The sequence below is a fragment of the Phocoena sinus genome, chromosome 10 (assembly GCF_008692025.1).
Source record: "Phocoena sinus isolate mPhoSin1 chromosome 10, mPhoSin1.pri, whole genome shotgun sequence".
NCBI lineage: Eukaryota > Metazoa > Chordata > Mammalia > Artiodactyla > Phocoenidae > Phocoena > Phocoena sinus.
In genome coordinates this window covers 1,706,725-1,730,425 of record NC_045772.1, presented here as the reverse complement: position 1 = coordinate 1,730,425, position 23,701 = coordinate 1,706,725, and the positions used below count along the sequence as shown (strand labels likewise).

Below are 23,701 nucleotides of genomic sequence, written 5' to 3'. Positions count from 1 at the left end.
TGTCCATCGACACTGTAGCTGGGGTCATGCGGGCCTGTGGGAAGGGCACGTCCTGGGCCAGCCCACTCAAGGGGGCGTGCCCTGCCCTGAGCACCTGGTGAGTGAGCACCTCGGCCCAGGTCCCTGTGCAACATGGGCCAGAAAGTCCCAGTTCTTGCTAGGAGTGAGATCGCTGACTCAGGAGATACGGCCTCAGCACCAGCCCGGCTGCACACTGCCCGGGGGGAGCCCTTTGTCTCCTGGGCCCTTTGTCTCCAAGGTCAAAACCCACTTCCCGTGTCTCTGAGCTGCACATACCCAAGTTCCTGAGAGCCGCACCCCGTGGGTGCTATTTCTGCCCATTTCTCAGGTAGGGAAACCGAGGCAGAGCCAGGCTTGGAACCCAGGGAGTCTGGCCTGCGCGCGTAACCTCCAGGCTGCGTGGAAGCAGACGTGGCGGAGGGAGCCCCGGCGTTTCTGACAGGGGCTCAGAGTGGGAGTGGGCTTCCTCTGCCGGCCTCGGCTCTGCCCCCACCACGCGGGCCCAGAGCAGCTTTCCCAGGCCTGAGACGTGCTTTGCGAGCGGGCACCGTGTCCACGCGTGGCGTTCCGTGTCGCGTTCCCGTTCTCACGTCTTCATGTTTACTTCTGCTGCGTCGATTGAATTAGAAAAGGCCATCCGTGCACTTTTGAGACAAGAGGCCTCGTAAATACTTTATTGGAACAAGCTCGGGATTTACTCGCTCATAAAGATACCCTGGACGGCTCTGCCCGGTGCTGGGTAATTGATCGGCCGGCTTAATGATCGTCATTGGCAATCAGGCCCCTCGGGCGCATGGCAGTGTGGGGAGCTGGGCCACGTGGGCTCTGAGGCCCGTCCCCTTGGTTGGCGAGGGGGGCGTCCGGGCCCCTTTGCTCGCGAAGCTCCTTCACACCCGTCCTGTTCCCCTGCCCCTGCCCGTGAGGGCGGTGGGCGTGGAGTTGCCCGATGAGCGGCTCTTGCTGACCTTTGCAGGGCAGAGGAGTGGTGGATGCGATGGACGAACACGTGAGCTGCTTGACTTCCCGAGGCAGTGATCTGCCTTCAGCCTGAGTGTCCTCACTCCTAGTGAGAGCTGGGGCTTTCTGGCCCATGTTCTTCCTAGATCCAGCCCTGGCATAAGCCCTGGGAGCCCTGGACCCTGTGTTGGAGGCACCATCTCTCCCACAGTTGCTGGCAAGGTGCTCCCAGGGGTGCAGGACGCAGCTGGACCCCAGAGTCCTAGGCCCCCCATTCAAGGAGGACTTTGGTGACTTAGGCTGACCCTCACATTACAATTCAGGGACTGATGGTTGCGCAGGGACCGGCAGCCCCAGCGTCCACCTGAGTGGTGGCATCAGGACGGAGACACGGCCTCAGCACCAGCCCGGCTGCACACTGCGGGTGGGGGAGCCCTTTGTCTCCGAGGTCAAAACCCACTTCCCGTGTCTCTGAGCTGCACAAACCCAAGTCCCAGGCTCTGGGCACTACAACCTGGGTGTTTACGGGGTGCAGAGCTGCAGGCATCTTATTGAAATGCCAATGTCAAATCCAATAGGAAAGGAAGAAAGGAAAGGAAGGGGCGTGAGCCTGAGTTGGGGGTGGTCAGGCTGGAGGATGGAAGGAGAGAAGCTCCCGCGCGTCCCATCCCCGACCGCAGCATTGCTGCCTTGTGCCTGCACCCAGCCCTGGAGACTGGATCTTGTCCCATGACTGATGGCTCAGGCTACCCCAAGAGCCGGACATCTGGGGCCTGAGCCCAGCGCCCAGGTTCCAGAAGGTTCTGTCCAGTGGGTCCAGATCAGCCTCCCGGGCCCTGTCGCAAACTCCCACCCTTGCTTTTCTGAAGTGCCGTCCGGGCCCTGCTGCAGGGAGTCCTCGGCCACCGATGCTGCCCTGGGAGGGGCTGCCCCTCACCCGGCACTGCAGGTGGTCAGTGCACGTAGGTTGGCGGCTCCTCTGACGAGTGCCCACCGTGGACCTTGGGCCCCCAAGGGTGTGGGAGTCGAGGGTGCCAGAAGAAGCACTAGAAAAGATCTGGACCATGGCACCTTCATGCAGTCATTCAACAAACCCTCACCGGCCCTGTGTCCGGAGCTGGGGTGGAGAATCATGGCCTCTGCTGAGGGCAGGGCCTTCCGGGAGGACCTCCCAACCCGCCCATATTGCTTAGCACGTGGAGCCCCGCAGCGGGAGCCTGGGTGAGCGGGGTGGGCCTTCTTCTGATTGACTGACGAGCTGTCCAGGGGTCCTGCCTGTGCAGGGCAGGGCTGGGGCCCCCTGGCCACCTGAGCTATGACCGCTGATGGCCACATGGTCCTGGCAGCCTGTAGGTCTTCTCTGAGGAGCAGAGCTGGGTAGTGGAGATGGGGGGCACCCCTGCCCCACGTCCCCCCTTTACTCCCAGACCCCCTGGGCCAAATGCGCCCCCCACCCTTGGTGGCCTCGCAGGGAGCCGGCCCATCCTCTGCCCATACGGCCCCAGGACTCCAGCCCATGACGCTCGTGGGCCCTTGTTATAAAGGGCGAGGAAGTCTTTATTCGGGGTTGTTGTAACAGGTTAGCATGAACTCAGCTCCTGTGCAGTGAGGAGGGAGTGGGAGGGAGTGGGTGGAAACTTACTAAGAGGAACAGTTAGGTACCAGGTGTGGGGAGGAGTCCAGATAAACTGGCTTAGGGGGATTCTTTGCCCAAACTGGGCTCAGCAGGCCAAGACCAAGGTCTGGAGCAGAAGAGGTCTCAGCGGAACCTGACCTAAGTTTGGGCAAGGAAGGAGTCATCGTGTGCTGTGGTGCCTGCAAGGCTGTGGATGCTTGGGGAAGGGTGCAGTCATGGGAGGCTTCCTGGAGGAGGTGGTATGAATGCAGGACAGCTGCTACAAGATGGCTGGGGGTGGGGGGCTCCCACTAGAGCTGTCCCCTTTGACCTTGGCAGAAGCCCTGATGGAGGTGGGCAGGATCCGCACGCTGTTCACTTGCTCCCTCGGGACCTGTCACTCAGTCGTGGCGTGTATCTCATGGGTGCCATGCTTTGACCAGAAGGTGCACGAGTCACGTCCCCGGGTAAAGAGAACAAGGTCGTTCTCGCTGAGCGAAAGGCCGACCTCCGAATCCCAGGACTCAGCGTAGTCCTCAGGAAGCCTGGAGACAGGTGTGTGTGTCGGGGGTGGGGACAGAACGGCGAGGCCAGCATGACCCACTTCCCACATCAGATGCTGGCCCGGCCTCGGAGAGCGTCTGAGGGCTCCTCAGCATCCGTGCCACAGGGGCTTCATTTCCTTCGTCATTTCCATAGGTATTTTCATAGACCTCGTTTTTTAAGTATCAGATTTACGGAAGAGTCGTGAAGGTAGCTCAGAAGGTTCCCGTATGTCTCGTGTGCACTTTTCTCTGTTATTAACATCTTAGGAGAGTTTGGGGCATTTGTTACCGTGAAGGAGCCGCTGTCGTATGTCATCATTAGCTAAAGTCCGTCTGTGCTCAGACCTCCTTAGTTTTTACCTCGCGTCCCTTTGCTGTCCAGGACCCCACTTCACAGTTAGACATCCTGTCTCCTTGGGCTCCTCCCAGCTGGCAGTTTCACAGTTTTTGATGATCTCGACAGTTTGGGGGAGCGGGTCACATGCTTTGTAGAAGGCCCTCTGTTAGGTTTTGTCTGACGTTTTCCTCGTGATTAGACTGGGTTGTGGGTTTGGGGGAAGGTGAGGTAACTGTCCTGTCCCATCACCTCAGGGCTCACGCTGTCAGCGTGGCTGATCGCTGTGATGCTGACGTTGGTCGCCTGGTTGAGGCTTCTCCCTCTGGGGTTCCTCGTTTTCCTCCCCGTCTTCCTGTTCTCTTCTGGAGGAAGTCGCTCTGCACAGCCCAGGACTCGGGAGTGGGGAGTCACGCCCACCCTCTTCAGGTCGGGCAGTGCACCTACATTCATTACAGGGGATTCTTCAGCCCTGGAAATGTGCACCTGCTCTCCATATGTTAACTGACCCTGTCACCTCCGTGTGTCAGCGTGGACTCACAGACTCTCATACCTGGTTTTGCGTCACGTATCTGGTTATTCACCTGTTCAGCTTTGGCCGCTGGGAGCTCTTGTGTGCCTTTGACACCCCCTCCCCAACCAGTGATTTGGTTTGTTTTTTGAGCACTTTCGTCCTTCTTGGCAGTACAAGGTACTCCAGGCTGTATCTTTCCTACCCAATCCTGAAATAAGCCATTTCTCCAAGGAGTCCTGGTTCCTTTAGGGGACAGTGGAGTTAGAGAACAAGATCGGGGTGTTGGGTGCCCCTGTTGCTCCCGGGCCCTCTCCCCTGACAGCCAGGAAACGCCTGTGTGCCCTCACCTGTGTACGTGCACATCTGCAGGTAAACACCTGCCTCTGCCTTAGGCTGAACGTGCCTTCAGCTCTGAGCCGTCACCATCTGGACCACCCCGGCCTCCTCCCCTTGCGGGGCTAACCTCGCTAACCCAAGGCAACACCGAGGACCTGGCTCCATCATCCACTTTCACCTAACCGTCGGTTCAGGGGTAGATGTGTAGCGGGTCAGAGTTGTCCTTCTGTATCCCACGGGAATGATTCCAGCAGCCGGGACAGAGCTATGTGCACCCCTCCTTGTGCCTCTCTTCCCGCAGACTCCAGCATTTCCATGGTGACATAGGGCAGCACCTTCCCCCCACCTCTTCCACTGAGGTGGGGTCACACATTTCCAACAGGTTAGATGCTCCTGATGCCGCCTGAACACCTTCTGGAGGTCCCCCGACCTCCTAGATGACTTGCTTGTGCACGTTAAGGGTGGCTCTGTGTTGTGAAGTGGGGCTGATTCTGAGAAATGCATAATGCTCTGTATTCTTCACAGTGTCACCCAGAAGAGATTTACTGGCCCGAAGTTCCCCTGCGCTCTCCCTCCCTCCCTCCCTCCCGTCTCCTGCTCTCCTGTCCCCTCCTGTTTCCTGTCCTCTCTTCCCCAAACCCCTGGCAACCACTGATCTTTTTACTGTCTCTGTGGCATTGTCTTTTCCAGAATACTTGGAACCATACAGAAGGTAGCCTTTTCACATTGGGTGTCTTTGCTAGGTAATACGCGTTTAGGGTTCCTCCGTGTCGTTTTGAGCTCAGTAGCTCATTTCTTTCCAGTACCGAGTAATATTCCATAGTCTTGATGGACCACAGTTTGTTTATTTACTCACTGCTAACGGGCATCTTGGTTGCTTCCAGTTTGGGGTGATTATGAGTAAAAAGCTACTGTAAACATTCATGTGTAGTTTGTGTGTGTGTGTGTGTGTGTACATAAGCTTTAAAATAAATAAGGGTAAATACCTGGAAGCATGGTTTCTGGCTCGTAAGAGTATGTTTAGTTTTGTAAGAAACTGACAGTCTTCCAGAGTGGCTGCGCCATCCTGCGTCCCTACCTGTAATGGATGAGAGTTCCTGTTGCTCTACATCCTCACTAGCATTTGGCGACGTTAGTGTCTCAGATTTGGGCCGTTCTAATAGGTGTGCGTGGTATCTCAATGTTGTTTTAATTTGAAATCTCTTGATGAGAAGTGATGTTGGGTATTTTTTCATCTTAGTCGCCATTTTGGGGGCGGAGTCTATTCAGAGCGTTTGCCCATTTTTCAGTTGGGTTGTTTGTTTCCTTAGTGTGGAATTTTCAGTGTTCGTGTACATCTTGGATACAAGTCCTTTGTCAGATGTGTAGTTGGCAAGTATTTTCTCCCATCTGTGGCTTGTGCGTTCACTCCCTCTTTCGAGAATGGAAGTTTTTAGTGTTACCGATGCCAAGCTCATCAATTCTTGTTTTTCCTGGATCGTGCTTTCCGTGTCCAATCTATCTAACAACTCAGGCCCCGTAGATTCTCCTCTTTTCTTCTAGAAGTTTTACATTGCTGTGTTTATTTGGACCCCATTTAAGCTTGTTTTTGTGGAGGGTGGGAAGTCCGAGTCCAGATGCACTTTTCACGTGCGGGATTCCGGTTTTTCCAGCAGTTTCTGTGGGAAGACGATCTTTCCTCCACAGGGTCACCTGTGCTCCTTCGTCGGGGACTGGTTTCCCCGGGGGCTCCCGTCTGCATTTTAGGGCGTGGGGCTAAGCTCCTTCGGCGCAGACAGCACCATCCGGCCCTCTGAGGCAGTGACCCCACCAACCCCGTGCTTCCTGCAATCCACAACGATGCACCCTGAAACGGGGAAACAGGACTTTGCAATCAGCACCTTGGCCTGGGCTCCACCGCGCCTGCGTGAAAAAGCGCACCAGAGCCAGTCAGACTGTGGTTGGGCTCTTCCGAACCACCCTGGGTCTCCCGAGCCGGAGGCCTCCCAAGATGGGGCCGTGGGCGGCAGGGCCGTCGGGGCAGCTTCTCCGTCACCCGGTCCTGCAGCGGGCTCACGCCGCGCAGCTGGCAGTCCCAGGCAGAGGCGGCTTCCGTGTGCCCCAGGGCGGGTGAGATGGCGGCTTCCGTGTGCCCCAGGGCGGGTGAGATGGCCTTTGTCTACCTTTGTCAGCGCGGGCTGGGCCAGCGGCTGCCCTGCGTCCCTGTGGCGCTGCTGACGGTGTCCCCTGACATGGTTAGGACAGCCGGCCCGCTGGGTGTCCCACCCCACGCTCCACGAGCTCACAGAGGTGCCATCTTACCCTCGGGAGTAAGCCGCAGAATCAGAATTCCATCTTTGTTGTCTGAGACCCTCTGCCTGGGCTTATCCCACCTGGGCTTATCCCCTCTGCCTGGGCTTATCCCACCTGGGCTTATCCCCTCTGCCTGGGCTTATCCCACCTGGGCTTATCCCCTCTGCCTGGGCTTATCCCACCTGGGCTTATCCCACCTGGCTTATCCCACCTGGGAGGACCACACCCTGGTCCCCAGAGGCCAGCCCTGTCCCACTCTAACTGGCAAGGAGGCTGCAGGTGACAGAGGGGGCGCCTGAGGGACCCCATGGGGTGCAGGGTAGGGAGGCTGCCCACTGAGCCCAGGCTGGGAAACCGAGGCTCTGAGATGGTGGGCACCTCGGCCAGGCCGGAGCCTGTGGTCCCGGAGGCTGGACTGGGATGGGCACGGGGACAGGAAGTGACTGCCACCTGGCTCGGTCTGGCCTGAAGGTCCTGGCAGGGTCAGAGGGGTCAAGGTCGGCCTGGGAAGTAACACCCAGCTGGGACGACGGAGAGGGGATACTCATCAGCACAGGTTACCGTGTTCCACTTCACATCCACGCAGGCGAGGATTATCGGGATGCCAGGCAGGGTGGTCGCTACCCCACCGGGCCCCCGGCTGCTGGGGTGCCAGCGGGGACCCCCCCTCGGCCTCCAGCCCTTCCCCCCACTGCCCACTTGGCCCCCGCCCAGGGACGTCTCCTTGCCCACAGCCACCAAGGCCCTCAGCCTCCTCCAGGTGCCCCAGCCAGGAAGCCGGTCAGCCAGGGAGGGCGGGATGGGGCCTGGTCCCCTCTGCAGCCCCAGGAAACCTCCCCAGGCCTTCTGTCGATACAGGTGAGAGGTCTGTCCCCAGATGTCCCGTCCAAGCTAGACGAGCTGCAGGTGCCAGCCCTGTGTCCTCCCTGGTAGGCGGGCGAAGGGTGTGGGGACAGATACCCCCCGGCTGCCCCCTCTGGAGGGCTGGGCCCACTGGAGGCCAAGCCACTGTCCCCACGCCCTGCCTGGGCCACCTTCTGTCCCCCTGGTGCTGGAGGCCAGGGAAGGCAGAGGGCTCCCCGTGCCCAGCTGACGGCCACACGTGTCCTCGTCCATCGGGGACTCTACCGAGGGGCGCCCTCTCCTGAGATAAGGTGCAGGGGAGCGGCAACTGAGGGTCTGCACAGGACTCCCGGCACCTTGGGAAGGGGGGCTTGTCCCTGCCAGCCTGGCCTGCAGGTGCCCCTCCTGGAAGAGGAAACACTCGGGACTGGTGGCCACGGGGCGTTTACGGGGTCCCGGGCTGGCTCCCCCGACAGTGGCCTCCACCTCAGCTGTCCCTGCCGAGGGCTGAAAGAGGGGCCCAGGCTCTGCCCTGACACCCTCAGCCTCAGGGCACTCGGCCCCAACCCCGGGACACTGAAGCCTTTGAGTCCCCTCGTGAAGGGAAAGCAGGTTTTCTCCACCATCACTGTCATCCTTCGGGGGTCAATTCCCGCACATCCTGAAAGGCAGCTGGGAGCAGGCCTCTGGCGAGACGGCAGGGAGCAGCCCACCTCTCGGCCCCTCTCGCAGCTCAGGAAGCACGTGGAGCCTGGTGCCGACGGCTGAGGCCCAGCAACTCGGCTCGGCCCCCTGCCCCACCCCCTCCTGCCGGCACCCAGCCCCTTGGCCCTGGCTCATCCTGCGTCCCCAGGGCCCAGTAATGGTCTGAAAGTCAGATGAACTCCCTTCAGATTGAAATGAGTGTCTTTGAAAAGGCAGGGTCATGGTTTGGTTCCAAGTCGGGTTCTCATCGGTGGTTCTGGCCCCGGGGAATCTGGCTGGTCTTGGAGCCATGTCTGGTCTCCACGTCTCGGGGGAGCCCAGGGGTGGGGGACATCCTTCAGAGCACAGGACCGCCCCCCCCCCCCCAAACATCCACCTTGCCCCGGGCAGAAACCCTGGGTTCAAGCCACCCGACGGGAGGAGGCAGACAGCCCTTCGGGGACGTCATGGCCCAAATGGCCCCTCCTCCCATCGCCTGCCAGGGACGTTTCTGGTCCCCAGGGGTGTCACTGCTAACAGTGATGCCGGGTCACGAGACTGAGAACTGGGCCAGGAGTGTCCCAGACGTGCAGGGCAGGGGTGGCCCCTACTCACAAGGGAAGGTCTGGACTGGCCCCACGTGGACACCATGCCCCATCCAGGAGATGGCCCACCACGACCCGGTGACTCCTCTGGGCTCCAGGAGCCTGGGAGGCCGACCCAGCGTCTCCTCGGTGCTGCTGACACAGCAGGTGCCAGATTCTCCCACAGGGGCTCAGCTGGCAGAATGGCACTGGGCTCTCTCTCGCTGAGGTAGGCTGCTGCCCAGGGCCCGTCTCCAGGCCGTGGCTCTGAGTAGCACAAGGTGCCGTGCGGGCTGGAGTGCGCGAGGTCTGGGGCGCGTGGGGCCCGGAAGCAAGGGTGTGCCCGGTTTTCCGGCATCTCTGGCGCGGGCCAGCCGGGCGCGGAGCAGGGTGAGGCTGGCTGACTTTTATTGACTTCTACTGACTTTTGCGAAGTCGGAAACTGCAGCGCATAATTACCCCGTGCTCACAGAGTTGTGCTAACAGCGTTCCAGTCCGCTCGGGCCGGGCCCCGGGCCGCGCAAAGCCTCCAGCCACGGTCACCTCATTCACAGACACTGTCGCGGGGCCGTTGGCAGGGAGCCAGCTGGACAGGCCGGTGCTCTGCGAGGGCCGTTCCGGGAAGGCGCTTGCCGCCTCAGGGAGAACAATAAAAGCGTCCTGTCCGCCTCACTGCCGCTCCATCAACGCCCGCGCGTCAGTGCAGGAGCAGGGCCCTGGGCCCGTGCGAAACCCTGCCCTGAACGTCTCCCGGGGCCCAGTGCCCAGGAAGGGGCAGGAAGTGCCGTCTGCTGGGGAGGGCGCTCTCAGCTCCTTGCTCTTCAGCCTGAAGCCAGACAGCCAGGCCCGAGGGCCCGCCTCCCCCTCGCTGAGAGATTGAGGCACCGCCAGACTGGGCAGGCTGTGGGAGGGGTCGGGGAGGACCGGAGCCCTGCGGCGTCCGGGGCCGGTGCTTGGGATACCAAGGGGTCGTGTGCTCGCCGTCAGGGACATCCGGGGAGGGTCTGCACCCCGTTTTGCTCCCCGACAGGGATCCTGAAGGTCAGGTGAGCCCAGCTGCTGTGGACGAGACCTGCCAGGGCGCCGTCGGCCACCTCTGGGGTCTTGGCCCCTCTGCCGCCAGGGCGGGGGTGAAGCTGCAGCCTCAGGTGCCTGGCAGGTGGGCACCCAGCACAGGTGTGTGGCTCCCGGTGGGCAGCAGCATCCCGACACCGGTCCTGCTATGGGCGGGGCTGGCCATCCCCCCACCCCCTGCGTTTCCAGGAGGGAGCTGGCCTGGAAAGGCCGCCCAGGCAGGGAGGGAGCCCTCCAGGACCCAGACGTGGGGTCCCTGTTCCTCTGACGTCCCCAACAAAGCCCAGAGTGGGGGGCCGTGTGGGCCGTGTTCACTGGCCAGCTGGCCCCGGGCTCCCTCGCCTGACACTATCCTTGCGACCACGCTGGGACCCTGAGCCGTGCGGTCAGACAAAGCCCCGCAGGCCAGAGCCCCTTACGGCCTCGTTACCCAGCCCTGCCCGGCTCCTCGGAGCTGCGTCCATCGCACGGTGAATGGACTGGACTCTGTGCGGGGACCCAGGTGACGGTCGCTCTCGCGGGACCCGAGCCCCTTTCCCGCTCCCCCAGTGAGAGGCCCCGGGGAAATCTCACACCTTCAGGCTGTCCCGGCACGTAGCGACGTGTAGAGGGACAGTGGCCGGCGCTCCGAGTCGGGGTGCAGCCTCTCCGCCCCCAGCTCTGTGTGCCATCCCAGGGGCGGCTGCACCTAGGGTGTGTGGTGGATCCCTCACCCTGTGCTGGGTGCTGGCAGAGCCTAGCGAGTTCTCTGGTCAGGAGGGGTCTGGGCACCCGCTGCTGGGGGATCTGCCCTGGCTTGGTGGCCGGTACGCGGTTGGCTGCAGTGGTGAATCTGCTCCCCCCTGTGACCACAGCAGAGAGGACACGGCCTCTGGGATGCTGGCCGTGCAGCTCCAGGCAGAGGTGGGCCTGGGTGGAGTCACCGACGGGGATTCTGGAGGCCAGGGTTGGTTCTGCAGAGCAGGGGGGCCTTGACTGACAAGGCTGGTGACCCCGCCTGGGCCCTGCAGGCTCGCAGGGCAGCACGGGGTGGAGGGCTTGGGGTCTCCCTGGCTCAGCCTGCAGACCAGGGCACAGAGGACGAGGACCTGCCCGAGGCGCCCAGGGTCCCCGACGGCAAGGCCAGGCCGCTGTGGTCCAGGCTCGGATGGTCCCCTCCCGATGGAGAGGTCACAGGGCCTCCCGGGCGGAGCTCTCTAGCCCCGACCCTGCAGGCCTCGCCCCTCTGTGGAGTCTGGGGAGGCAGCGGGACTGTGCTAACTTGGGGGGTGATCCGCGTGGCCACCAGCATCCTCACTGGCCCTGTCCCTCCCAGCTAGAGGAAAAAGACTGAAAGGTGCGGTGGCCCGGTACGCCCCAACAGGTGTCCTTTCAGTGGGGGTCTGAGGGCATGAGTGGGGAGGGGCCCTTGTGGACCTGAGCGGGGGAGGGGGCACAGCCCAGGGTAGCCGGCCTCTGACAGCAGGTACCAGGGAGGACAGGCCAGGGGCCCAGGGATGGCGGGTGATGCCGGGCAGGTGGAGGGGCAGCTCTGGGCCTGTGTGTCCTGAGGAATCTGTCCCCGTCCAGCCTTCTCCAGGGCGAAGCACAGCCCCACAAAGTCACACGCAACCCCAGACCCCTCTGCCCTCTGCAAGCCTGGCCTGGGCCGCCTCTCATGACCCTCCCCTCCCCAGACTGAGGGCCCAGAACCGGCCACAAACAGCTGCTCCTCGCGGGAGGCGTGTGTCTCCCCAGGTGCCGGCGGCAGGGGGTGTTTCAGGGGCTCTTGATCTGTCCCTGCGTTTCCAACTTGAAGCTCAGCTGGCAGCCAGCTCTGAAATCTCACGAGCGTCCCGCCTCTGGGCACTGCCCCGCCCTCCGTGGGTTGATGGCCGTGGCAGTGACAGCAGGGGGAGGTCCCCGACCGCCACGTGGTGGCTTCTGCTAGCTCAGGTCACCTGGCATCTCTGCGGCCCACCCTGCAGCTTTCTCTGTGCAGCCTGGGTGAGCCTGGGGAGGAGGGGAAAGGGGCGCTCGGCCAAGGGGGCGGGACGCTAATTTGATGTTAAGGCTGCAGTGGAGCCGCTGCAGGGAACTTAACTAGAGAGGCTTTGATCTCGGTTCCAAGAGACCCTGGAAAGCCTGCTCCATTGCCGTAATCACAGCCATTATTCTTTTCCTTTTTATCACAGTTCCCTCCACCTGCTCTTATCCAGATGAAAAAGCCAGGCTCTCAGATAGCCCAGACGAGCCTCTCTCGGAAGGGCCTGCTGGGCGGGCGTCTCTAAGCAGAGGCCTCTGGCTGAGCTGGTGGCCACAAGCGGACTCTCTCCTCTCTCCCCCAGGCTTTCCTGGGACCCTTCCCACGTCTGCAGACTTACAGGAGGCTGCGGGATGAGCCAGGCAGTGGGCAGGGGCAAGGTTCCAGAGGGGGCGCCCGGCCATGGCAGGGGGCTGCCCCCTGCCCCTCTCCTCCCAGCCCATCCTGCTTCTGGGCTTGGGAGGAGGACGTGGCCCAGGTGGGAGGACGGGACAGCCCAGGGTAGGAGAGGGCGCGGCCATGGACAGGAATGGCAGTGACAGGGCAGGAGCAGGCTGGGACCAGCCAGCTGGATTCTGGGAGGTTTGCATGAGAAGATCTGTGACTTTGCTGGGCAGGCCATACTTCTATTTCACAGTCGTGTCGTTGGGGACAGCCAGGGGCTGACTTACGGAGCAGGGTGCGTTCAAAGGCTTGTCTTTAAGTTGAGAGAAGGCGGGTGCCGTGCTCTGAGCCGTGAGGACCATCTATCTGCGAAGGTGACCTGCCCCTCTCGATTATCCCAAGTTCAGCTCCCCTTCCCCGGTCCCTCCGGACAGGGCGCCCGTGAAGCATCACCAGGCAGGGTCGCTGTTGGGGGGACCTCGACTCCAGGGACCCAGTCCTACCGCCCGAAAGGTCAGGGACGGCACCACAGCTTAACAGGTCGGGCCACCGCCCCGTCGAGGCCTGAGCCGCAGAGCGGCCTGGGCTGGTCCCCTGTGCCAGGCCACGGGAGGGGCCTTCTGTGAGGTGCCGGTTTCCCTTGATTTCTTTGTCTCCCTCACACCCCCAGCCCATGCAGAGATCATCCTTGGCTGGTCTCCACGCCCTTCCACAGGGACCTGGACTTGGGGACAGGCCACACGTGTTTAAGTGGAAGTTGAACGGCGATCCGGAATGCCACACTCGGCTTTCACCACAAACTGGATTTCAGTGGAACTCAGATATCGAGAGTGTGATGCTTGGTCTGATTGTAAAAGGTGTTCTTTTCTGGTCTCTTTAACCCTCACGCTAATGTCTATCTAGTGGTGGAACTAAACATGGCTCCCTTAGTTTGAGAGTTCAGGGCCCCGGCAGTTAGCTTCAGTTCGAAAGTGGCTCTCGCTTTGTCCAGGAGAGGCGGGCTGTGGATGAGGAGGCCAGGGCTTCTGCTCTCCACGCTGCCTCCTGCTGACGTCGGGGCCCTGGCCCCCCCATCACCCCCGGGCTGAAGACGGAGGGCCGCAGCCTGTGGTTTGGGGGCAGGACTAGTGCGGGTGGGGGCTGGAGCCGGGTTCCAAGGGCAGCAGGAGAGGGGCGTGCTGGGCCGGGGCAGCGGGCGGCTCAGAGTCGCGGCTGGGAGGTGGGGGGCTCGTGGCTGAGGGCAGGTGAAGAAAGCGCTTTGCAAACGGGAGCTGCAGTGCAGCTGCAGCCGTCTCGCAGGGTCCCTGGGGTGTCTGCGCTCAACCTGCCCTGAAGTCCTTCCAAGGAAGTGGGGGCGGGGCTCCGCAGGGGGTGTCCTGAGCACCCCTGCGGGTGTCCTGACCGCAGAGACACAGAGCCGGGCGTGGGGGATCTCCCAGCCTCCCCCCTCCCTCCGAGGCCTTCAGCCTGGGAGCTGCTCTGTCCCCCCCGCCGTCCGCCTCCCCTTTACCTTGTCTCTTGGCCTCGGGCCGAACTGGCTGGTGAGTTTAACCCACAGTAAAAGCAGTAGGGATAGTCATCTCCTTGGATGACTCAGAGTCCGCGTGCGCCTTTGCCTGGGTTACCAGAGCTGCCCCGCTCCCTCCTTGAGCTCTGTTTTCGTCCAGTGCTGTTTAAATCCATGGTGACATGTTCCACGTACGCTAGGGAGCATGAGGTGAGGTCCTCCTCCCGCCACCGTCTCCAACCGGCGGCAGTGACAGTGGCATCCACACTGCCGCCCACTCCCCGCCGTCACCAGCCCCCCACCGCCACGTTACCCCTAGTGATTCCTTAACTCTTCCCTCCTCCTGATGGTGCTGATAGTATTTCTCATTGTGCGACACTTTGGCAATGAGCCAGGCACAGATTCGGGGACGTGAGTCCCGAGGATGCCCGTTCGGGGTGACCGTGGACGAAGTGGTGGCCCGAGAACATGGTGAGGCTGCTGCCCCATGAGCACCGGGAGAGCGCGGCACAGGGGGGCCTGCGTGCAGAATGGAAACGCTGCACCGCGGAGGGACGCATCCTGGGGAGTGAGAGGCCACCCACACCACGATTTCCAGTGGCCAAGGCCACATCCCCGTGTGCCAGGCGGGGCTCTCCGTGTTCTCTGGTTTGTCGCAGAGACACGCGGTGACACGCCGATTGCTGGCATCTTCCTCTCCCGCCTAGGCGGACCCCTACAGGTCCACTCCGAGGGTGAAGGCAGGTGGCATTTTAGGGTCTCGGCGCTGAGCGCCCCTCGCCCCACACAGGTCCCACCGAGGGCTGCGTGCTCCTCAGTCCCTGGCGGGACTGGTGGGACTGGAGAGTCTGGTCCTCACTGGTGTCTGATTTCTCCTGCGAGGAGCCGCCTGCCCCTTGGCCTCTCCGGGGGAAGGAGTTGCCCTGCCCGTCTTACAGGGGGAGGCGTCTGCCGAGGTGGGGGTACAGCCCAGGACCAACCCCGCAGCCCTTCTCTGCAGCCCGGGGGGTGTGGGAACTGAAGCTCCCGGCTCAGGAGCACAACAGCTCCATGTCCTATGTGTGTCTGTGAGGTCCAGGGCGTCACCCCGAATCAAAGCAGCAGGCAGGCCCTGCCGGTGGGACCTGGTCCCTCGAGGGAGAGGGTTGGGGAGCAGTCTTGCACCCCAACCTACACCCAACATCCCAGGAAGTCCTGTTGAGGCCAGGGGGGAGAGGTTTGCTGGATGGGTTTAGGTGCCGGCCACTTGGCTCCAGACTTGGGACACTCCGCCACCCCAGCTCCATCCCCCCAGCTGGCAGCCCCCCGTGTACTCAGGACACACGTGGAAAAGGCCATCTGAGACCTTCTTGAGGCCAGTGGGCCACCCCCCAGCCCAGAAAACAAGGGCCCCTGCCTACCCCGGGGGCGATTTGAGGTGTCTACCACGTGGGCCCACTGGACCTCTTGGATGTGTTGCCATCACTGGTGTGGCCTCACCTGCAGGAACAGCAGGGCCAGTCCAGGCTGGACCACGGGGCCACGGGACGAGGAAGAAGCTCCAGGTCATTTAGGCTGGTGGGTTACAATGTCCTGGACCGTAAATCTTGGTTAAAAGCAATTGTTCGCAGCAGCCAGGAACACACAGCTGCTATCCTGTGCTGTGTCCTCCCCGACCAAGTCCTGCGGCCCCCGGGCCCCTGTCCCGAAAGCTGACCGGTGGTGGCTCACAGCCAGGGGTGCAGGAATCAGCAGCGAAGGGCGTGCGGGACTTTCCGGGAGACGGGAGACCCTGCGGGTCGGGGGGAGCGGGTTTGCCTGGGTGGGCGCCTGCACGGCCCGCGCGCACAGCGGGCGCGTTTTACAGCACGTGCACTGCGCCTGGGACTCAACTTTATCAAGTGCCGTCCTTGGGTTTCACAAGGATCGGCAGGTCCTGACGCGGGATTTCATAACCACGCATCTCACCGCCCTCCGTGCCTCGCAGGACGAAGCCTGCTCCCGTTCAGAGGCGTCCTGGGCGTCCCTAGCTGGGAGCAGCTTGTTCTGGTTCCAGAGGTGACGAGGATGAGGGTTTGATTTAGGGCACGGCTGTTGTCACGCGTTCTCCTTGAGCTTAAGCTGAAACCTGCTTCCCTGTAACCACCAACCATCGCCCGTCTCCCAAAGGGCCCTGTGAGGCCCAGGACACTCAGGGCAAGGCCCTGACCCACGCTGGCCCTGGGGCACGTGCAGATGCTAAGATCCCCAGACCCCCCATTCTGTGGGAGACAGAGCGCCTGCAGCCCTTCCGACCAGAGTGCAGGCCCCCCGGTTACAGGTGCGGTGTGGTGCCCCAGGCCCAGCCAGAGACGAGCCAGGGCCCCCGGGTCCTCCCACCACAAACTCCACAGGCCTTGTGGCTCCCACCTCCTGGTCCCCGTGTGGGTCTCCATGTCCGCACCTACGTGGCCTGGACCCTCCCCGAGGGCAGAGCCGCTTTCTCATCTGGGTCTTTTCCCTCCTGTTGGGGACCTGCCCGGGCCCCCATCTTCCTGGTCATGCATATGCCTGGAGGTGACCCAGCCTGTGGTCAGCTCCGGGCCCCGTGCCGGCCTCAGGCCCTGCTGGCCTCCTGGGCTGCCCAGGTTTTGTTCTCATCCAGGCACAGGGCTGACACTCGTGACCGCTAAATGCCATCCTCTCTGAGTGCCTTTATTCTGTCAGACCTCCTCCCAGATTGATGTCGGCACAGACTGGATTAAAGGGCTGTGGTGCCTTCCCGGGAACGGGGCGGGGGCTGCCTGAGGGCCAGGCCCAGCTGAGTCGCCCCAGGGCCTCTTCCCACCCGGGAGGCCACGGGGCACCGGCTGCCCAGAGCCATCCTTTGGTATCCCATCCATCTGGAGCCGGGGGGGTGGGGGGGGGCGGGGGCCTGGACCGTGCCCTCCTGAAACCTACACCCAGGTTAAAGACCGTTCTCTTCACTGAGAAATGACGCCCGAGCAGGAGTTTGGACCCCCTCAGCCCTTCCCGTGACCTTGCTCAGGGTCTGGCTGGTGGCCGCCCTGGTTTGGGGACCGTGCTGGGGCTGCTGAGGTGCTGGTATCCGGCCATCCTGCCTGGTCCAGCTCAGGGAATAAATGAAACTTGGCAAAGCTTGACTCAGCCAAAACGTAGCAGCAGGGACTATGCCCATGAGTACTCGGGATGCAGCTGCCTTCCGCTCACAGCCTGCGGCGTCCCGGGGACCGGGAGGGTGCGTGTTCCACAGAAACTTTCCACAGGGCCCCTTCCCCGAGCCCCAGGCCCCCAGTCGGGATCTCTTGGGCATGGGAGAAACCTCTGTGAGCTGCTTGTGGAAAATCTGTAGAAACAGGGACGGTAGTGGTACTTGCCTTGATGGGGGAGCGTTGAGGGCGTGGTGTGGCCCCCCACCGAGTCTGGTCCGGCCCCTCAGGGACCAGTGCTGTCGCTGGGGGTAGCTCTGCACTCCTAGCCTCGGGGGCTGCGTGGGTGGTAGGAGCCCCCGGCCCCTGGTCCTGGGGCACATTCAGCGGCCTGGATCACTAAGGCACCGAGGCAGTGAGCCCCTTGGGGGTCCGCTCCCAAGCCAGGCTCCCCTCCGCGGGCTCAGCCACCACCAACTAGGCAGGCGTGGCACGCGCCCTCCCCCGTCCCAGCAGCAGGGACGGGGCCCTGCAGATCCCAGCCCTGTAGGTCACGGTACGTCTGAACCCCCGGCTGGGCAAGGCTGCCTCCTAATGGGTGGCCAGGATGGGGGTGATGGACCTGACCTCTCCTGGGGGGGTGTTTCCTGCTCTCCCGCGGGACCCCCAGCTGCAGGCAGAGGTGACAGCGTCCAGGGGGAGCGTGGCCAGCTGTTTACATGCAATGACGTTCCCACGAGTGTCAGGGGACAGAATCAGACCATAGAACCGGGGGTTTGCGTGACCACCCATGCGCACCCTGACCTCCACCGTCTAGTGAGAAGCTGCAGGCCTGTCTCTGGGGGAAAGTGAGCATCTCTTTCTTTTTTTACACGTCTCTCTACGGCATCTGGCTTTTGTTAAATGCTTATGTTGCTGCCTTTCTCCTAAGAAGACTCCCTGGAGTTTTGTTTCTTTCCGTCTTCACGGCAGCCGCCCATCACCCCTCAGGCACACACGTGTGCACGCGTGGACACTCTCCTCCCTGGGCCCCGGCGGGGCCTGTGGGTCCAGGCGCCAGGCTGGGCTGGGGGGGCAGCTGCAGGGAGGCCCGGCCTGTGTCCCCACTGCAGAGGAGGACGTGGTCAGGTGTGGGCCGCGTGCATGGTGGGAGCAGCTGTTGGGGAAGGAATTGTGATTTCTTGTTTGCTTTATTTTTGAAGCATTCTTTTTTCTTTCTGGTTTTAAGAGTAATACAAGTTCTTTGTAACAAAATTACCTGGGGGAAGACAATAAGAATTATAATCCCACCCGCCCCCCGAAGAAAACGCCGACCACGTCTTGTGTGTTGGTGTGCGTGTCTGTGTGTGTGACACAGAGAGCAGAGGTGAGACGAGGGAAGGGGGTAAGGGGGAGGCCAGACTCTAGAATCTTCCTGGCTGCCCTCTCCCAGAGGAGGAGGGCCCACCGGGAGGTGTGTGGGGACTGGCCTGGCCCGTTGCAGGCCTCCCCACTCCTCTCGGAGGCCCGTGTCCCACGTGTGCTGTCCCAGACCCTGGGGGTCCCTGGTTCCTCGAGCTTCAGGAGCGAGGGATGAAGGGCGGGCACGGCGGGACCTGGGGAGGGTCATTCCTGGGGGCAGTAGGCTCCCAGGGGGTCCTGGCCGGCCTTCGGCCAGATGCATGGGTCAGGCCCTGTGACTGAGATACCCATCGTCACGAAGCCGCTGGCCTGGTCAGAGGACACCGGGGCTGAAGTGTGAGGCAGTGACATTTTCACAACAAACCGGAAATCTGAGTGGAACAGAGAGGTTTCCAAGTGCAGGGTGGGCGCCTGCCTGGAGCTGGCTTGAGAAGACCCCCCCAGAGTGCCACAGGGGGTGTCCAGAACATCAGCCCCGGTTAAGGCGGCCAGTGTGGTCCCCTGGGGGCCCAGGGCCAGCTGGCTGCCTGTCCTCCCGCCTGCCCTGTGCCCCACACTTGGATGCAGGTTGAATGAGGTGCTGTGGGTTCCTGGGCAGCTGGGTGGGGGGGCCTGGGAGCTCCAGGTCAGGTGTGGGCAGACAGGGACGGACCAGCGCCTTGGAGGAGGGCTCCGCTGAGTCCGTGGCGAGTCCGGTGAGTTCCGAGCACGTGGTCAAGTTCTAAGTACTGTGAGCGACGAGGTACCACCCGCATGTTAACTGCGCAACCCGAGTTCACTGTCGACCCCCAGAGCAGAACCGACAGCGTGGGTGGGGCCGGGCAGTCTTCTCCTCGACACCAGGTGACCTCACGGTGCGGGTGGACCACCCCTCTCATGCCTGAACTCCGTGTTCAGCTGTGTGACCCGCGGGGAGAGCCACCTGGTGTCTCGGGACGCCGCCTCTTCCGAGCTCGCCGAGCACCTCTTGAGCCTGTATTCTGAGCCCCTGTGGTGATGCGCTGCCACCCTGTCCCTGTCCCCTTGCCCCTAACCTGGGCTGCTTGCTTCCAGGAGCCCTGGACCTGCCCATGGGAGCCGTTCACGTACTGCCGTTTGCCAAACTTGTCAGGGGTGCCGGGCGCCTGAACTAAGGACAGCGCGGTGGAGCCCGGGGGCAAGGCAGCCGGGGATGGGAGCGTTTATCCATGAGCTCCTCCAGGGGTCGGGGACAACATCCAAGACCCAGCCCAGCCCGGGGAGGATGGTCACGGCACAGGGCGAGGACCACGTGAAGGTCCTGGGATGAAAGCCCGGGAGGAGACCCGAGTCTGCAGACAGCCAACCCCCAACACGGAATTGAGGGCTGGAAACCCCAGAAGGGGAGGCCAGGGCAGCCGAGGAAACGCGGTGTGGAGGGATGGAGAGGGGCCGGGCTGGGCGCCTAGGCTGTGAGCTGGTAATAAATTCATGAACCGGGACCCGTGGTGTCCCGAAGGCATGTGGAGCCATGCGTGGCCTGGGCCCGTGCACCCCGGTGCTGGCTCGTTCCCTGTTGGCTTTTCCACACTCTCAGGCAGAGGCTGGCTTTCTTCCTTTCATAGACTGATGGTGTCCCCGAAAGGTACATTCAGGTCCCAGCCCTGTTACCTGGGACGATGGCCTTACTTGGAAATAGGGGCTTCGCAGCTGCAGTCGAGTTAAGATGAAGCCCCTAAGTGAACCCTAGTCAACGTGACCAGTGACCGTGTGAGAAGAGGAGACACCAGGAGGTCTGTGACGATGGGACTGATGGGGCTACAGGGCGAGAAACGGCCACCAGGACCCACGAGAGGCAGGAAGGTTCCCCCCTCCACGGCCACCCTGAGAGAGCCGGCCCTGCCGAGGCCTCGATTTCAGACTTGCAGCCACCAGGCTACGGGTGAAACTTCTGGGGGTTAGGCCCCCAGTCTGTGACGCCTCTTTATGGCAGCCCCTGGGCACTGGCTACAGTCCGGGACACCTGCTGTCCGCGGCATATCCACGTGGGTGCACATGCAGAGGGATCGGGGGGCCCTTGGAGGCCTTGTCCTTCCCTACCCCAGCGCCACTGGTCCACAGGGCGTGGTCCAGAATCGTGGCACCTGGAGGGGGATGATGGGATTAGGCTGACGGCTGCCGTGTGAGAGGTGCACTGGACGTAGAAGCCCTCTCAGACCCCCGGCGGGGACCTTGCCCGGCCACCCCCTTGCGAACGAGGGTCCAGGCTCCGGAGGCGCGATGTGCCTGGGTCAGGGGTTTCCCATGGCTGGTCGGTCAGTTGCTTTGTTAGTTACTGACCAGGGCTCAGGTTCCGAGGAGATGGGCCTCTGCCGGCCACTGACGTCAACCAGAGGTGTCTGGGGTCAGGGTGGACGGCAGCGAGGACCGAGAGTGCCGGAGCAGCCCCACGGCAACACGCAGAGCTTAAAATAACAGCCGGGACAGAACCCACGCAGCTGCCCGACCGCACGTCGCAGAGTCGGACCAGCCCACGAGTCTCAGCGTCTTTGCCGTGAGCTCCTGGACCCCCTCAGATGCACGGTTGCTCGTAATCGCGTCTGTCTTTAAGGCTCTAACCACTGTTGTTACCAGAAACGCACACCTCACTATCCACGACACTCTACCCTCTGCTGCATTTGTTTATCTACTTTGTTATTTACGCGTCTATTTCTCCTGGTTCTTAGCGCAGTATATAATTTTGCGTGTAATTAGTTAGTGCACGGTCAATCACAGCCAAAGCCTTCAGGGAGGCGGCACTGGGGCGTTGGCCATGGAACAGGCTCTGCTCAGCAAGGGGAGGGGGGTCCCAGCAGGTCGAGGAGGAGGGGCCCGGGGCCCACATCCTTCCTCCCACACCTGTGTGGGTCTCCCGTGAGCCGTCCGTGACGGGCTCTGGGCAGCTGGCTTGGGGTCCCCGTGCACAGCTCCCTTCAGGCCCTGGGCCGGGCATGTCTGGTACCCAATGCAGATACCCCGTTGCCTCTTGGGTCGGTCACACCCAGACGTGGCTTCCCCCGGGTCAGGGTGGCCCGGGCAGCTCTGGGCTGATGGAGCCGGTGTCTGCTCCATGCACTGTATCCTGCCAGCCTGGCCCCAGGCCGCGCTGGGCACCCGGAGGTGACATCAGTGACGAAAAGGCAGTGAGCCGCCGGGAGGACCCGGGGGGCTGCCTGGAGGAGGGGGCCAGGGGTGACAGCAGTGTATGAGGAAGGACACCCAGGGCTGAAGAAACGGCTGCCTGGGAGCCCCAGGGAGCTGCCAGCTTCTCCTCTGTGGGGTGGACACCGCCACCCTCCTCCCCTGCCCGTGGGGACCGTCTCCTGGGCGTCGCCTCCTCGTCGTTCCCTTGTTTGGAGCTGCGGCATGCACCCGCGTCCTCTCTCCCTGCCGACCCCCTGCATAGCGGTGGGCTGGGATCCGTACGGGGCCGTATCCTCGAGCTGCGAGGGGCCTTCAGGGGCAGAGTGCCGCCCGCTTTCTCGCACTGTGGTCCCAGGGCCCAGCGCAGAGGGCGGCTTACAGCGGTGCTTACTGTTTGCGGAGGGAAGGAAAGCGAGGCCGCGAGTGGACGCCCCGGTGGAGGCTGTGGCCGTGTGGCCACACCGAGGGGCCACCCGGTGTCACCAAGAGATCTAGGCTCACAGCTCGGGGATGAACGGGGGTGCACCAGCCAGGCCCGGGGAGGACCTGCAGCTTCCCTGGGGCCAGCGGCCAGGCTTCCCTCGTCAGCACCCGCCGTCCAGCGCCGGCGCTGCCTGTCTGGTCAGTGTGACTCTTCAGAGCATCCTGGTTTACAGGCAGGCGTGTCCCTCTGCTGGGATGCTGGCCCCCTCAGCTCCTCAGAGCAATGGTGCCCTCCCTGGATTTAGGGGTCACGTGGTGGGGTGAGGAAGCCAGTGAAACCCATGGAGTCGTCACCTGCAAATGAGACGGGTCCCTTCTCGGTAGGTTGGGCTGGTCCAGACACAGACCGGGGCCACTCCAGGCCAGCCTGGCCTCCCGTCGCGGAGCCCTGTGCAGCCCAGGTCCTGACTCGTGACCGGGGGCCCTTCCCCTGTGACTCAGCCCTTCATTTCCAGGAGTGGCTGAGATGGGGCACGTTTAACGTCCTGTCGCCCAGGCAAGGCTGCCAAAACCATGCTGTAGAAGCGTGGAGGTCGCTGGCCTGACCCGGTGCGTTGGCTCTTACAGGGTGGGTGTGACGCATCGTCTGGGGGGTTCAGATGTCCCTCTGGGTCCCTCTGCAGGCGGGCGCCAGGTGGGCACTCGGTGTGGTGCCGGGACGGCTGGTCTCCAGGCGCGTCCACTCAGCCCCATCTGTGCCTGTCTTGCAGGTCAGCTGGCCGCCGGCACCTGTGAGATTGTGACGCTGGACCGCGACAGCAGCCAGCCGCGGAGGACGATCGCCCGGCAGACGGCTCGCTGCGCGTGCAGGAAGGGGCAGATCGCGGGCACCACCAGAGCCAGGCCCGCCTGCGTGGACGGTAAGAGCCCCGGCCCGGGCGGCCGTCGGGGGCCACAAGAGGCTGCGTGCCCAGGGTCCACGAGATGCCCCCAGCCCCCAGGACATTCCACCGAGGCGCCCTGCTCGCTGGGCGAGGCCTCGGGCTGCACGGGTGCCGGTTGTGCACCTGAGGGCTGCCTGCTGGCCGTGGGCGTGGAGGGCAGGCTGGCGGGGAGCCGGGTGCCCACGGGGCCAGAGGGCATTTCTTGGCCAGTCAGGCTTGCTGCGGGCAGAGAGGGTGGAGGCGGTGCCACCAGCGAGATGGCCCTGATGCCCGTGTGGTCTCTGTCTGAGGTGCCAGCGGGGCTCCTCGCCCTGCGGGTCTGGCAGGTGGCAGGTGGCAGGTGCCCCAGGCTTCGTGACCTGCAGCGGGGCCGCCACAGGCTCCCAGGACAGCCGACGCGATGTGCCCGTTGGGTAGGCTGGTGGCACCACTGAGGCTGAGCCGGCTGGGGGACAAGACACGTCCTGTTAACATTCTTGCTGAGTTGGTACTCAGGCACCTTGTGGGAGGTGGTACCTTTGGGGACCGTCCTCAGAAACAGACCCACAAGCCGTCTTTACAAAGCGGGGAGGAGTCCCTGTGGCTTCCATGAGGGCACCGACGTGGGCGCGTCCCCTGGTGCAGGAGACGCCGTGGGTGCTCTGCGGGGGACCTGGGCATCCCAAGGCTGGACGCAGCGGGGCCCAGCAGGGGTCTGGGGCGGGGCCAGCGGGCGAGTCGGGGAGGCGGCGTTGGAGCCGGGCCGGAGCCCTGCCCAGCCCCAGGACTAGAGCAGGGGGGACACCCCTCTTCTGGGCGGCCTGGGGGCTCCCGTGGGCCTGGCTGGCAGCTGCCCGTGTTGGTCCAGGCTCCTTGGGGTGGATGGCCCCATGCAGGGGTGTGGGGCGGCTGGAGGAGTCGCGGTCACCGTGGTCAAGGTGGAGGGTCCAAGGTATCAGCCGGTCCATCCCG

At 62.9% G+C, this 23,701-nt stretch overlaps 1 protein-coding gene across 2 annotated transcripts in view; it reads left to right on the top strand.

Moving 5' to 3' along the window:
• Positions 1-23,701, top strand: part of TAFA5 (TAFA chemokine like family member 5) — a 192,191-nt gene that overhangs the window by 99,423 nt on the left and 69,067 nt on the right. For both annotated transcript variants that reach the window (XM_032645846.1, XM_032645847.1), the window contains exon 2: positions 22,577-22,726. In XM_032645846.1, the coding sequence (XP_032501737.1) occupies positions 22,577-22,726 (150 nt within the window). The remainder of the gene's footprint in view (positions 1-22,576; positions 22,727-23,701) is intronic.